General features: G+C 51.6%; 1 protein-coding gene across 7 annotated transcripts in view; it reads right to left on the reverse strand.

Annotated features, from left to right (window-relative positions):
• The window catches only part of PROM1 (prominin 1), a 90,245-nt gene extending 82,017 nt beyond the window's left edge, over positions 1 to 8,228 (reverse strand). For 4 of the 7 annotated variants that reach the window (XM_028506652.2, XM_028506654.2, XM_028506655.2 and 1 more), the window contains exon 1: positions 1,292 to 1,793. In XM_028506652.2, the coding sequence (XP_028362453.1) occupies positions 1,292 to 1,511 (220 nt within the window). In that variant the 5' untranslated portion in view covers positions 1,512 to 1,793. Of the gene's footprint in view, positions 1 to 1,291; positions 1,794 to 8,061 lie in introns of those variants that run through there. The other 3 variants (XM_028506653.2, XM_036018961.1, XM_036018956.1) reach the window with 3 other exon arrangements.
• Between the last annotated feature and the right edge of the window lie 8,111 nt (positions 8,229 to 16,339).

Consider the following 16,339-nt stretch of genomic DNA (forward strand, 5'->3'; position numbering starts at 1 on the left):
TAATATTTATATCAAGCCTACCAATAAAGAGATATGTATTGAAAACAGTGGATTTGCATTCAAAGTAAATAAATAAACGCAGTGTATTTTCTACTTCTGTCTTTTGGGTTTCCAAATTTAGTCTCCTAGGCAATGACGTAAACAGTAAGTAGTCTTCAGGAATCTCTTCAAAGACAATAGGGCTCAAAGCAATGTATTTCATGAAATCAAAATTTAAACTTAATAAGAAAATTGAGAACTACACTCAAAACCATTCCATCTGCTTGATCTAAGGCAAATAAAGGTAAAAATATTCTGATATAAACTTATTTTAATGAAAATCCTCCAACTGCCCATAATATAAACAAGCGCTGAAGTTCACTAAATGAAGTCTCCCTCTCTTTCCCCTCTTTCTAACCCCCTGGCTCTTGGGAACAGCAGCTGACCAGCTAAGGACGATGATACAAATTTCCACAGCTCTTATAATTTTTAGTAATCATGATAATACTCAAATCTGTGTAGTTTAAAGAACAAGCACAGGGCAGATCTAACATTAAGCCAATGAAAATTCAGGCTGCCGGCCCCGGTAGCAGACTCTCCCCAGGGACCCTTGTAAGGCCCATAACCCCATCCCTGAAAACTCATGCCCCGGAAGGCTCTGAGTACAGCCCAGGGGGGCAAGCAAAGGCAAGAAGCCCTCATAGTGGCATGTGGAAAGGACACAAGCACCAGGTGCCATGGATGTGACCGAAAGGGGCCCCCCTCCTCTCCTCAAGAACTAAAACGCACGGTCCCCCAGGCGCGTGGGTTTGGCCAAGCCTGTCCTTGCTGGAAGCAATGTCAATGGCATTTTGTGGTGGGTAGAGAAGTGCGGAATTGTTAAATCATGAGGAAGTTAATCATGAGAAGTTAAATGATTAACTTCTCATCTGAGGACAGAGAATTTGCATTTTTTACCCTAAGTTTTACCTTTGGCGTGTACTCGAGAATGAGTCATTGCTCTAGCCAAAGAGAATAAGAAAAAAGGGGAAAAAAACAGGAGAGGAGGATAAAGAACTGGAAAACCAGCATACACAGTTTGATTTCGCTTCTTCTCATTGCATTCTTGACAACCCATTTAACCTGGTACAACTTTTCTTAACTTCTGTCGAAATACTTCCTGCTCTCATGCAATTCATCTCCTCGAACCTCATCCTTAATACTGACGATAATATATATGGGTCGCGTTGTCATTAACAAACATTGTTGAGTGTGCACACAGCTATTTGGAGAACTATTCTGTCTTTTCCGCCACCGTCTCTTCGCCACTTACCTTCTGGAAAAGCGTTGGGCTGCACCACGTGGAGGAAGACATGTACCATTTGAAAGAGAACGCCAATGGGCCCGGGTGTGTAAGAGTCTTTGGTCTCATAGTTCGTTGAGGGCAACTGAAATTCCAGACCAGCGGGGCTCTTTGGGGATGACGGAGGCCCCTCGGAAATGGTGTTCCAGCAGAGCCCCAGCAGCAGCAGGACGCGGAGTGTCAGGGTCATGGCTAGTGAGATGCCCCACACATAAGGTAAACGTGGGGGCCTCCCACCTCAGAGGCTCTGGAAGCCGAGGATGAGCCAGGAGCGTGTGCTTCTGTGCAGAAGAGGTGCGGGGAGGACCAGGTCTGCAGAGTCCTCCGTTTCCTGGCCGGGGCCGGCATGCGCAACCTCCAGAGGGGTCAGTCGCTCAAGGCAGCATCCCTGGCAGAGAGACAAGGGGCAACAGTGGATAACACAGCAGCTGCCTGCCCCGGGAGCAGCCCCAGAGGAAGCTGCAGGCTTTAGAGAGCAAGCCTATCCACCTAATCTGGACCGGGGGAGGGGGGGCAGGGAGGGGGGGCATAGCAGGGAGGCAAACAGAAGCTGACTCAGAGGCACAGGGACAGGAAAGTGAGAAGCAGCTCTCTCCTCCGCAAGGGGCCACATGCAGGCTCTTTAAGGGTTCAAGAACCACAGGTGTGTAGTGATGGTTATGCAATCTTGGAAACTAGCATTTCTTGTGCACTTCCTATATTCCAGACACTGTGGTACATGCTTTCCAGGTAGGATCTTATTTAAGGAAACTGGCACAGAGGGTTTCAGTGGCTTGCCCGAGGTCACAGCTGACTCGAGGTGAGGCCAGGGCTCACACCCAGGAGTTTGCCTTCAGAGCCCAACCTCAGACACCGAGGCTCTCCTTGCAGAGCCCGCCGTCTCGGGCTCCAGCCGGAGGCAGGAGGCCCCCAGCAGTAGACCGTACGCTTTTTTCCTCCAAGTTTGTGGCGCTTCCCCTGTCTCTGGAGATCACTCATACTCTGCCTTTTATTCTCCTTACTTGCTCACTGACCTCATTTCAAGCATCCCCTCTCCACTGGCCCCCAATCCAAACTAGAAGAACACGGTCTCAACGGCAGGGACCAAAAACTCGCTGGGTGACATTGGAATTCATCCGTCTCATACAGTCACCAGGCAGTCTCCATGGAAACCTGTGCCCCCAGGTCACCACCTGATCAACTGGAGGTCCAGGCGATGAGATTCAGGGTGGAGGGGGACTCCTGCTCACCCTTGGGAGAGGCGGAACGAGCACAGGAATCCTAAAAGCAGCTGCCTACCCAGTGTCTACCAAAAACACCCAGTGTGGCCCCTGTTCCCCAGAACTGACCATGAGGCGGGGCACAGAGCGGGGGCATAGAAGGTGCTGTTGGATATACAAATAAATAAGCCAAGACCGCTGACTCACTTGGGCCAGTGCATGAGACTAGTGAACCAAAACAGAACCTACCAGAACAACTGGGAAGCTCTGCTGGTCCCCTCTGTCCTGGTGTCAGAAACCCCGGATTTTATTTTATATAGTAGACACACACTAACTTTCAAAACAAGGACACGGTGCTCTTGAAACTCACCCTGTGAGGGGGACCATCAGGACAGTGGCACATTGTACAGGGGCCCAGTGGGCCCACTCTCTCCACTCCTCCAAGTCAAAGGAGGAGGCGCACTTTCATGGGCTATTTGAAAGATGTGAATTCCTACAGAATCCCCTCAGAGGCTGCCTGTCTTCTAAGACCCGCCCCACTCCAGTTACTTCTGCAAAGAGCCACAGTAGAATGACCCTCAGTTCTTCCTTTATCAACTCAGGGCTGCTCAGAGCCCCCAGTGGCTCCCAGGACCAGCCTCGTAAACCCTGAGCTCCCACGTCTGCTGTCCACCTCACTCACAGACACACCCAGGACCCTGGTAACTGTCTGCACGAGGCAATCGCCCTGCCGGGCACGGCAGCCGCAAACACGGTCCTCAGGCTCTGCAGTGCCCGAGCCTTTCACTGGTTCTAACAGGAGATCACGGCTCTGCTCAGCCATCAGATCGTGTCCAGAGAGAACAAATAAAAATAACGACGTGTCAGCTTTTGCAAGGCCCCTCAGTCTAGAAATTTCCGGGGCTGCAGAGTAGCAGGAAGGTATGAAACTCGAGGTGTGTGTGGTTATTCAGGTAGGACAGGGCTACTCTAAGCAGGCAGGCAGGCGTGTGCACACATGCACATGCACACACCAGGTACATTATACACTACACACTAACCTACTACGTACACACACAACACACACTAACACACACCATGTACACATACACCACACACTGACCCACTACATACACACACCCCACGTATATACTAACACATGTCTACAGAATGGGGCAAGAGTAGGTTCAGAGTCGTGAGCACGTGAAACAGACTTTAGTCTCATTTTGCTACTAATTATTGTATTATTTTCCAGACAAGGATCTGTAAACCTACTTTTGCCCCATCGTGTATGCATATGGGCACACACACCTCACGCACCACATACGGGCATCACGCACCACATAGGCATACACCGACACGCACCATGTACATGTACACCACACACTGACACACCACACACACCCAAACCACACACACTAACACACAACACACACTTGTGCACCCATGGACACGGACCACACACACACTCACAGCTTGTTCTCCGCTGAAGGACAGGCAGGGAGCGCGGCAGCTGGAGGGATTAAGGGCTCAGCTGCTAAGAAAGGCTGACTTCCCGGTAATGCCGCCAAGCCTGGGCCGGGGACAGAGACGCACGCAGCAGGAGAGAAATGGCAGCTGGCCGGTGGGAGAGCCAGGAATAAACTTTCAGACTCCCAGCCCGGGAAAGGACACCCTGAAGAAGATGCTGCTTCCCACTGCAGGGCACGTGGGGGTGTCAGGGGCATGTGGCAGTGTCCGTGGGCTGAGGCAGCCCCTGGAGCCCCAGGCCCAGACGCCTCTACACCTTGCTCCAGCGTGTCGGCCCCTCCTAAGGTGTAGAGTACATTTTAAGAAAATATTAAAACTCATGATAGACAATTGATGAAAGTCAAGTCAAAAAAGAAAAGGTCTTCACTCTAGTTTTAACCGGCGGTGCTCAGTGTGGGTGCTTCCCTACGAAACCACAAACACGCACGCAGCCAGGGTGCCTGAGGGCAGCTCCCGGAGCTGCTGGCATCGAATCCAGGAAAACCCTCGTGGGCCAACGGCTCCATCCAGTAAAGGGGGTGTTTGTTTTAAGTGAGATTAGCGGAACTCATTTCTACAGGTGGGGCCGTTCACCTGCATGTTTCACAAGCTCCCCTGGGGAGGGACTCTTACTTAAGACACGGAAGGTTTGAGAACCAGTGCCATTGGTGCCGTTCCTGACCACTGCTGGGCTCATTCATGCCACTTTCCAAAGGCACCTCCGGCTCCCCAAACACAGCCGCAGGACGGCAGAAGCAAGGCAAAGGCTGCAAACTGCCCTTCTTACCCTGCACTGCACTGACCAGCTGCTGTGTGGGCTGTCTGACTGTCTCTGTGCCCACAGAGTCAGGCACACAGTAGGCACTCAGCAAGGACACACTGTCAAAATCGAATGGTGGAGGGAAGACTCACAAAAGGGCCTATTTTACCTGTTTCAAAATTGCATCAAACATCTGTTTATGGACAGTCCTGGCTACTTCCGCCAACAGAGGCAGCCAACTGGTCTACCCTTCTGGGCGCCATACTTTCTGCTGGGACCAACTTTGCAGGCTTTGGAAATTGCTCTCCTGGGGGCTATCTCCTTGCCTAGGTACCAGACTGATCAATAAATTGTCTCACTGCTTTTCTGGTTTATGGGGGTGATGATCCCTGGTTTTCACTCCAAATGCCGCATGAGCTCAAACTGGGGAAGGGACCTAAGAATGTGAATTTTAAGCAAATACCTCACGTGACTCTGGGCCTGGGGTCCAGAGTGGGGCACTTGCTTCCACAAACCCTGGTTTAAAAGCAAACACGGTGGCCATCCAGCTTCATTTCTTCGCTTCTTCTGATTGAACTTTTGATGGAATTTCTTTTTAAAGGATCTTTGCACTGCATGTTTGTCCTCTAGGGTTTTGGGGGATGGGAGTGGGCATGATGGGAGCTGCCCGACTTCTGAGCCCACCTTTGTGAATCTCCGGGGGCCAGGCCCTGCCTCTCATTGTGAGGCCAGCCAAGGCACCCAAATGGTGCCCTGGAGGGTGGCCCAGGCTCAGCCAATCAGACGCTTTCTCCTGGGCTTGTGCATGGAGCCGCACATCAAGGCAGAAATTGCTTCTCCCACCTCTGCAGTGCCAGCAGCCACATCCAGGGCCTCATCAAGGTGACAGCACGGCCATGCACCACTCAGGGGCTCTTGTGCAGGTCCCGAGTCCTGCTCCCCTGGGCTCCTGAGCCCGCCTGGCCCGCCTTCCTGCAACTTCTCTGAGCCACCAGATACAATGACCAGAGTTGGCTTCTACCATTTATTTGTAACGAAGCACCCCAGCCTTTAACAAATCTCGGAGGTAGCTCTTGGTGCCCCCTGGGAAACCTATTTCCTTCATATTTTAAACAGTCAGCAAAACAGTATTTAGTTTCAAGTTGCACTATTTTAACCTGTGCTCTGAGGACTTGCTTGCGTCCCTGTCCCAGACTCGCAGAGACAGCCCAGCGTGGAATCATAGGGACGTCTATAAAAAACATTAGGAGACGCGTCAAGGAAACAAAACTAAAAGTCAAGTCGCCGCTGGAGAGACAGCCCGGCTGGAGTCCAGAGTCTGACTGATACCTTCTCCACCCTTTCCTTTGCTCATCTGTGAAACGGGGCTTCCCGACCCGCTGGGGGGGTTAGAGGTGGAACAGGTCCCGCGCCCGCCCGCAGCCCGCAGTCAATGAAGGCCTGTAGCGCTCCTGCGGGCACCAACACCCTGACCCCAGCAAGAGAGGACGGCTCCACGGATATGGAAAAGAGAACACTCGCGAGTGAGGGAGGAAAGACAAATAGGTAGTAAGGTCCCACAAGTGGAATCATATGAAATGGACGATGTTCAAGTCATCCATCCCAAAACAAAAACAAAAACAAAAACCAAAACCACGTCAGTTCCAGGTAGTTCATCCTAACATGTGGCCGCAGATGGCTGCGTCTCCACAAGGGGTCTACGTTGCAGGGCAGGGCAGGGCAGGGGCGAGTTTAAGAAAACCAGCCACACACCTTCTCCTCACGAAGGTACCCGCAGCCCGCAGGACTCCGGCAAAACCTCCGGGAGTCGTCAGCAGCCACCGTGTGCTGCCGGGCGCAACCTGTTGCTGCAGGAAGCTTGCAGCCCTGGCTCCCCCAGGCTTTTTCTCCAAGCCGCCGCCAGGCCAACCCCCACCCCTCCCGCTCCCTCCTCCCCCGCAGCCTTTCCAGACAGCCGGACACAAAAGAACAGGCTGCAGGGCTGAGCGAGGCTCCAGGAATTAGCCAGACCTCTGGGGGAGCGGGTTGCCAGAGTGACTTGGCTGCCCCGAGCGAGAGAGCGTGCGGGCTCCGCAGCCGGGGTTGGCACGGATGGGGGCCCCAAGTACCGTCCCGGGACTGGATCCCTTGCCCCTCTCGGCGCAGTTTTCGGGGGAAACTGACCTCTGCTCCTGACTCGCCCACAGCGCGAGGCTCTTCCTCTGTCCACGCTTCCCTTTGTTGTCCCGGCCCGCACCCTACCGCCGGGGGCGCCCCAGCAACCTAGTTCTGAACCCGAAATCGCTGAAGGTCCCTGCACGCTCTGCACCCAAAGCGGGCAGGGGAACGCTTCAAGTCAGGGGTTAGCGCGCTCCCTGGCGTAAGCCGGGAGATGGCCTCCCGCTGCCCCCAGAGCTCCCCGGTGCTACGGTCCCCTGCACAGGCGTATCCGTTTGGCAAACCAGAGAAAGGTGATCGCTCTCCATACCCCTTAGGAGGCTCAACGCCCGCGGCCCCCGGTGCCCGCCCCCCCAAGCGCTCCCTCACCGCAGACCAGGTCCCAAGCCCCTGACGAAACTCCTCTTTGTCTGCTGCTCTTCCGAGATCGAGCCCACGGCCTTGGGGTCAGGGTCCCTGACCTGCTCGCTCTCTCCCAGAGCCTGCTCCCGCCCAGAACCCGGGGACCACAGTCTCCGGCTCCCCTCCAGTGGATGAAAAGAAGACCCACCAGGCAGCGGTGAACAAAGTCTGTGAGCATCTCACCTGGCCCGGAATCCCGCTGGGCTGGCGGGGTGCCTGGACCACCTTCGCGTCCGGCAGCCCCTGTGTTCGCTCTCGGGCTCGCATCACTCGCCACGGTGTCCGGGCGGGGTCTCAGAGGACCGGGAGGCGAAGGGCGCACGAGGAACCCTTCAGTGTCCTATTCCCCGCCCCTAGCATTCTAGAAAGGGGTGGGTCCAGCCCCCTGCCGGGTCACAGACACTTCCCCAGGCTCATCCGGGTGAGGACGCAGACCCTCACCCTGCACCCGGTCCGGCTCCCGCTTTGGCCCGCGTGACCCTCCGCCGCTGCCCTTGCAGCCCCCGCTCCCCAGCCCCGGCTCGTGAATGATTAACGAGGTTGCCTCGGGGACCACCGGGAAGACTTCCGGAGAGGCTCTGGGAGGAGGCTGGCGCAAGAAAGGCGTCTGCCCTAGAGGCCCTAGCGAGGCCAGTGGCCGTGGGACCTGTTGCCTCCCGCCCGCCTCCCCACCTGGGACCTGCGGATGGAGCCGCGTCTATGCCAAACTTTCCTTGAGTGTACGCAGTACTCACCCGAGGCTGGAGAGCTGAGCGCTGCCAGGTACCTGGTGGGGCCCCCACCGGGTGTTTTAAAGATAGCTAAGCCGGGGTCCTGGGCGCGCTCCCATTGGACCAGCAGGGGCAGCGTCGCCGCGATGCCCCCGGGGAACCTACTGGACTGGGCCCGCAAACATTTCCTGAGGCGGCTGTCCTGCTCACCGGGGCACGCCCTTCCCGCAGCACCCACGCCTCCGTCGCCCAGACGGGACCTTGTGATTGGAATGCCGCCACCCTTCCTTCCACAGACTCCTCCCAGAGTCTGGTTCCAACTCAGGCCTGCCTCGGGCGGGCGGACTCCCCGCCGCCCCTGCAGATGCTTGTATTGCCAGCTCCCAACAGACTTTTTAAAACAATTTATCAGAATAAAACAAAACAACACCCAAATCATTGGGCTTTCCTGAGTGTGTGCCCATCACAATGCTAGTGGCTGGAGCTACTGAACAGCACACAGCAGCGGTTCTCCCACTATACGTGTGCAGACACCCGCTGCACAGGGAACACGCCACCCCGCAGATCATCATTTCACACTGGTCTCTCCCGGCTGTGAGCAGCCCACCATCCCCACAGTCCCCACTGTCCTCACCACCCTCACCAGTTGCCGGGGTGGGCGCACAGTCTGCCAGGAGGAGTCACTGCCTCACCTGACCCCACTCACCGATGTGCATCTGGCCTCTCACCTGCCACTTTCTACCTTGAACTGAGAACACTGTCTGATAGGAAAAGTAAGGTGTGTAAGGAAAAGTGCCTTCGGGATGGCGGCACACAGTGGGTGTTCAATGTTGGTAGCACGGGTGGATAGATGGATGAACGGCCAGATCTTTGAATGACGGGCAGGAACTTTAACTCCGTGGCTCTTTCACTTCCTGGAGAATCCACCCAAACAGGTGCTGGCAATAGTATTGTTTGATTTCAAGTTTACACTCATCCTGAATACACCTATCTCCAGGAGAACTACGTATGAGTTCAGGAAACTTCTGAAGCAACACTACAGCTGTGGCGAGGGTAGGCCTCTCAGCCAGCCTGATGTTTGGGCCTGTGACGCCCCCAGCTGGTCAGGGGCTCTGCTTGCCCGCCCCCAGAACCCCAGCCCTGCAGCTCAGAGGCAGCCCTCTCTGGGGTGGGGCCCAGAGGTGAATTCTCCCGCCTGAAAGCAGCCGGCTCCAACCTGGATCAAATTCTGGCCCTGAACCTTTTCATCACTGTGACGTTGGCTACTTTATCTCGAGAATTATGCCTCATGGGACTCGTTTTTATTTCTCATAATGCTAATATCAACAGCGGTAGTAGTGGTGAGTGCTGGCACTTAATGAGCGTTCACTATGAAGGAGGCACTAGGCTCAGGGCTTTAAGTGCATGATTTTACGTAGTCTTAGCAACAACACAGCACTTCCTCTCTCCTTCTTAGAGAGAAGGCTGAACTCATCTCCGTCGTGTGTCCAAGGTCACAGAGCTAGTAAGTGAAGCACTGACTTCAAACCCAGATCTGGCCTCCAGGGCCCTAATACCACGGTGACTAATAACTACGCCCAAAGATAAGGCACAACCTTCGAGGGCCTGTGAGCCCCAGTGGACAGTGCCCTACGGCCCTGAATGCTTCCGCTGTCTTTATCCATTTTCTTTACCCCTGACACCTACTCTACCTAGACCATCGTAGGTATTTCATCAAAGGATGAATAAATAATAAACACAGAACACAGTATTCAGATCAGTTCTGAACAGCCTTAGGCAGACCGTGAAGGGACCTCATGATTTGTTCTGTTCATTGTGGCTCCAAGCCCTAATCCCTAAGCCGACAGTCCTGCATTTTTAACGTTGCTGAATTTCTATGTCACCTGTGATACGCAAGGCCAGAGGAGGGTGATACTATTCCCACATACACACTCAGTCATTAGATGCAAAAAGTAGGTCTCCCTTTCTGAAATGGCTCCTCATTTTCCCTGCCCAAATGAAACTAAACATGAGGTACCATCGCATCCTAGCAAGAGATAGGAAAGTCATTCAGATTCTGTCTCTAACTGCCCGTGTGGCCCTTGGTAAGTCACATGGTGGCTGATAAGTCACAAACCCCCGGGGCCTCACATTCCTCACTGGTCCACCTGGGGCTGGAGGCCACCATCTGGGCAGCACAGACAGAGGACATTTCTGTCATCACGGAGAGGCCCATTGGACAGTGCTGGCGTCAGTGGTGAACCACAGTAAAGAAAAATTACAACACGACCGGGAGAAGATTGAGGTTCAACAAACTTACCAGGGTCATATACCTTTAAATTGAAGTGTTAAGATGAATTATTGTCAGAGTAGCCAACTCTCGGTCATTCAAGAATGCAAAGTCCTTCACCAGGTATTCCCTATGAAAAACTTTGGATATTTTTCTCTGAGTCACTAACACAAAATAGGTTAGCAAGTGTATTACTCTAGTTAACCTAACAAATTCTACCATGAACAGCTATGCTTCAAAAAGAAATGATTAATAAACATGGCAGCACATGACTCTTTAGAAAAATAGGATTGTGTCCTCTCAACTGCCACTAGCCTGCCTGTTTAAGACTGAAACTCTGAAATATGTGTAAGAGACAGCCAAGAAGAGAGAAGAAAAAGGGAGAAGTGTGTGTGTGTGTGTGTGTGTAGAGAGAGAGAGAGAGATATTAGTTTAAATAGAAATTCTACTAGTTTTGCCCTGGCCAGTGTGGCTCAGTGGATTGAGTGCCTCCTGCAAACTAAAGTGTCTCTGGTTCGATTCCCAGTCAGGGCATATGCCTGTGTTGCGGGCCAGATCCCCAGTAGGGGGTGATCAAGAGGCAACCACACATTGATGTTTCTCTCCCTTTCTTTCTCCCTCTCTTCCCCTCTGTCTAAAATAAATAAAATCTTTATTAAAGAAAGAAATTATACTAGTTTTGAAAGCAATGGCCTCCTGCAAGGCAGGATTCTATTGCAAATATTTCACCTCATGATTTCCTGTTCACCTTTCTCACGCCCCCTCCCCTAACCCTTGTTTCTGGGCTTTGATACCAAAAATAGCATTGCTGATATTTGATCATCAGAAACCAAGGAAACATTCTTTTTGTACTTTGAGAAACATCAGGTAAAATGTGTAAGTCATCCACCAAGCCCACTGCATATTAACTCAAAGGCAGAAAAGGAACACTTCGGTTCAGTTTGGATGAAAGGGAAGGAAGACGGTGGAGGGTGGCCGGCCCAAGGCCAGGGGCCTCAAAGCTTGGATTCCTAGCGAGCGTGAACTCTGGGGAGACATCGGCAAACTCTTTCCCACTTTAATGCGGGTAGGTGTGGGGTCGTTTTACATTTTATGTGCTAAATCTGTCTTCAGGTAACCGCTTCAAATAAATGCCTCATCTCCACGGCCGCTTTCACCTGGGCCTGTCCCTCTTCATTTTCCACACGCAGTGGTTCAGATGGAGATTTACGGTTTGCCCAGGAACTTGTACTTTATACGACAGCAAAACTTACACCTTTGCTAAGCAATATGTTACCTCTCTGGAAATAATCACTATTATTTGTTTCCCCTAAATAGCTACTAATTTGTACTTCTCATCATTATCTGAAAGTACTTACAAGGTAGGCATCAGTCAGCCAGTCGTATTTGCTTAGTACCTACTGTAGACCATGGACCGGCGTCCTTGGTTACTGTGACTCGGAACTCATTTAAAAAACCCTTTTATCAGCCACGGCCTTTCCTCTTCGTTACTATCCTTGCATATTTTCCTCACTGGGAGACTTTTTAAAATAGCATTGTCTGCAAAATTCTCTTCTGCTTCATACTTTATCTGCTACCAAAGCTATGGTCAGATAGTTATTTAAACTCGGTAAACTTTCTGCTAATTAAAATGCGTTTTTTCTTTTCCTTTTTTTTTTTGCCAGACCAATTAAGGGGTTAACTAATAGGCCCATCCAGCCTTGAGGGCATTACACTAAGTGAAGTCAGCCTGGGAAAGGCAAATATCATCACATGATCTCACTACTCTGTGGAATCTAGTAAAACCAAACTCGAGGAAGCAGAGATCAAATTTGTGGTTGCCAGGGGCTGGGGCTGGGGCTGGGGAGCCAGGGAAATGGGCAAAGGTCATCAAAAGGGACAAACCTCCAGTTGTACGATAAATTAGTTCTGGGGATGGGACGTACGGCACGATGACCACAGCCGACAATACTGGGCTGCACGTTTGAAAGTTTCCAAGGGAGTCTATCTGAAAAGTTTCCATCACGTAGAAGGGAAAATTTTACAACTGTGCACAGTGCTGGGTGTTAACTCAACTGACCGTGGTGATCAGTTCACAATTGTGTATACCTGTATCAACGCATTATGATTTATACTGTAAACGAATACAGCGTTTTTATCGGTTAGATCTCAATTACACTGGAAAACATAAAATAAAATAAAAGATACATAATACAACATAAAAAAATTATAGCTCCACCCAGGTATTTACAGAGAACAGCTATTTTTTAAGGGATAGCAGGGAAAGCATGGGATGTGGAGGCTCTAACAAACCTGAGAATGGGACCTAGCTGTGCGACCCTATTCATTCATTCATTCATTCATTCACTTACACATGCATTTGACACATTCTGTGGGTCAGACACAGATATGGCAGAGAATTGCCCCCTGATAGAGGAGAACAGGAAACATTACAGCCACCAAATCCATACTTGCCCTCCCTGAACTTCCGTTTCCTCGCCTACGAAACAGAGATTTTGCAAAGATCAAATGACACGATACAGACAACACCCCTGACACACACACACACACTCGGCCATGAAGTGAATGGCAGCCCTTATTTCTGTTCTTTCTCTTTCTCTGTCAGACTCTCTCCCACCCTTATCCCCTCTTCTTAGCTTCATCCCACAAACGTTCCGTAATATATCCCAAGGATTTGCAAGGCTCCAGGCCAGAAAGGCCAAAAGGGGGACATATTCTGACCTCTGTCCTTCAAAAGAAATTCTCCGAGACTTGGGAATGCACAAAGACGAAGACTGACCGTGTTTTCGATGGAATGAAGGACGTGATTGAACAGACCTTCTAGAAAGTATTGGATTCCACAGAGATCGGTTCCTTTGACAGTATTTCTATGGACTAGGCTACCTCCCAACTCTTAAGGGTAGCAGTTACACTGTAGAAAAACGATGACAATGCACACGAATGCTCTCCAGGAGAGACCACCTCATTTCTACCATGTAGAAAACATGATCCCAAACATAAAATTGTGCTGCCCTCTAGGACAGCGACAAGTGTTGCAACGATTAGTAAAAATTCATGTCGGCATTCCTGAGTGCCTATATAAATGTCTGCTCTTCAGAGGATCCTTTAAACCAATCATAACATCTTACTGGTTCCCTTATTAACTAATGAATCAGGCAAAACCTTTGACGTGTGTTCACCATATATTTGCATGGAGATTGTGGGGTTTTTTTCTCTAAAGATTTTATTTATTTGTTTTTAGAGAGGGAAGGGAGGGAGAAAGAGAGAGAGAGAGAGAGAAACATCAATGTGCTGTTGTTGGGGGTTCTGGCCTGCAACCCAGGAATGTACCCTGGCTGGGAATCGAACCTGCGACACTTTGGTTCCCAGCCCGCGCTCAGTCCACTGAGCTACGCCAGCCAGAGCGAGATCGTGTTTTTAATTTCTTGAAAATTATAATGTAGAAGCCCTAATGGAGCTTCTGATCTCCATGATCTCTATGGAGGCAAACACCAAATTGTAAACATTGTTTTTAATTAAAATGCAAATAAGTGCTGGAAATAGGAAATGTGTAGTTACCCCTAACCCTCTGAGGCGACTCTAATACTGTAACGACAGCCCCTTCACTGGGACTGGAATCCTGCGAGACTCATGCCGAAGGTTCCCGTCAACTGTTCTTCCAGTCCCCTCCCCACACCCACTCTGCTCAGAACAGTCTGTGACCAGAGGCTCCCAGAGGCACAAAGTGAACTAACAAGCAAAGCAGACAGAGACTCACATAGAGAAGGCTGACCACAGTTCGAGGGGGGTTGGGCTTGATGGAGGTGCGGAGGGATTGAGCAAAAAAGAAAAAAGAGAGAGAGAAACTCACAGACATGGACAACACTGTGGTCCTCGAGGAGGGCGGGGGGCAGGGGAGTGGGAGGAGGTGGAAGGGAGTAATGGGGATAAACGGTGATGGAAGAAGACTTGACCGGGGTGGTGCACACACCACGCAGTGTACAGATGATGTGTTGTAAAACTGTGCACCTGAAACCTGTAGAATTTTGTTAACTAGAGTCAACCCAATCAATTCAATAAAAAGGAAATAAACAAACATAAATAAATAAAAGTTTGAACCCTGTTCTTCCCACCTATCAGCTGTGGGATTTTGCAGCAAATGTTCTTTGCAACTCACAAAGTCATTTGATCACGCGTTCACATCGTTGCCTGATCGTGCGCCTGGCTGCAGCGCAGAGGGGTGAACGAGACCGGAGCCAGCCTGCCCTTGGGTATCCCAGAGCCCAGGGCGGGCCTACCAAAGGGCAGGGATTCTCAAAGGTGGAGAATGCAGCCACATTGGAAGAGGGACCCTACAGAGGTACTCAGCACACCTGGCCTGGTCTATGGGGATGGGAGTGGCTTCCCTAAGAAAAGGTGTTTAAAGACATGAAGGAAGACAAGGACCTGACTTAGCCAGGTGAACAGGTGAGAGGAGGGCATTGCGGGTATCAGGAAAGATGCCCAAAGGCCAGGTAAGTAGAGAAATGTGAGCCTCTTGAGGATGAGGTGGAGAGAAGGCCCAAGGCAATGGGGTAGCTGGGGATCTGGGGGAGGGAAGCCAACACAGGCCCTGTGGTGTGGGATCTTGTCTGGGAGCTCATGCTCCATCCTAAAGGTGAAGGGCATTCGCTCAACTGTTCAGGATGGTCGTGGTATGATCAGATTTTTGAAACATGTTCTTGAGCCTCCAAATCTTCATCTGTGAATGAGGGTCATAACGTGCCCCCTGCTCTCTCTCCTGCCTGTGGTCCAACTTTCCACTCAGAGCCCAGGGCGATGCTTTCACAGTGGAAGCCAGAACCCATCCTTCCTTTGCTTAAAAACCCTCGAAGGTCCCCATCTCAACCTGCACTCAGCACAACGGCCAACGCACCCAGCATGGACTGTAAGCACCCGCCACCCCTACCTGGGCCGAGCACATGTCCCCTCAGGCTGTGCCTGACTGTGCCCTTGGCCTGGGGTCTCCGTCCCCACGTGCACAGCTCTGGAGGCCACTGTCTACACCCCTCACTGTCACTTGGGGTAGCTTGGTTTTTTCCCTGGGTCACTTTCCCCTGTCATCTCATGCTTATTATTCACCCAGTTCTTTCTTGTCTGCTCCCCTGCTAGCAAGCGAGCTCCATGGGAGTGTGGGCTGGGGCTGTGTTTGCTGCCGTCTCTCCAGGATCTGGCCCAGTGTCCCCGGCCCATAACAGCTGTTGGGCGGATAGCTGAACAATACCTGTTTCGCCTGTGTATCGAGAGGCTTGAATAATAGGATTACTGTGTACATAGTGCTGGATGCAATAAGTACCAAGTAAGTGGAAGCTTCCTTTCGATCCCTTTCCCCCTTCTTCCAGACTCTTAATTAGAAGTCCCTCCCAGGGCACTCTTCACCTCTGGGTCCCCAAAGGCCCCACCAGGCCCTCTGCCCTGCCTGCCAGCACCCGGCTCTGTCCCCAACTAACCTTCTCGCTCTGCTCTGCTCCGAAGCTGGCTTGGCCGTGTCCCTGCAGGAAGAGCTGGGGTGTGCCACAATGACCATACATGGCGGCTGAGGACATTGGCAACTCGGCTCTTAGCCATCGTCTGGCTGAATGCTGTGTGGCCAAGACCTAGGTGCGGCCAACATGCCAGGTGGCACTGAATGCCTGCCAGGGTGTGTTGTGAATCGGGGCTATTTCACAGGGGCACAAGAAACAAAACCCTCCCTTAAGCCTTGACCTGATGGTTTCTTTTCTCTTGACCTTGACTGAATCCAGTGACGTGTCACTTAATGACAGGGATACGTTCCGAGCAGTGTGTCATTAGGCAGTGCTCTTATTGAGTGAACAGCATACATAGCGTGCACTTACACAGACCTAGATGCTACAGCCTACTGCACACCCAGACCAAGCGGCACAGCCTGCTGCCCCAGGCTACAAGCCTGAGCAGCATGTTAGCGCACTGAGTACTGTAGACAGCACACCACCTGGTGAGGACTCGTTCATATACGCATAGGAAAGGCACAGTGAGAATGCAGTATCGAAGACT

Source organism: Phyllostomus discolor, chromosome 1 (genome assembly GCF_004126475.2).
Source record: "Phyllostomus discolor isolate MPI-MPIP mPhyDis1 chromosome 1, mPhyDis1.pri.v3, whole genome shotgun sequence".
NCBI lineage: Eukaryota > Metazoa > Chordata > Mammalia > Chiroptera > Phyllostomidae > Phyllostomus > Phyllostomus discolor.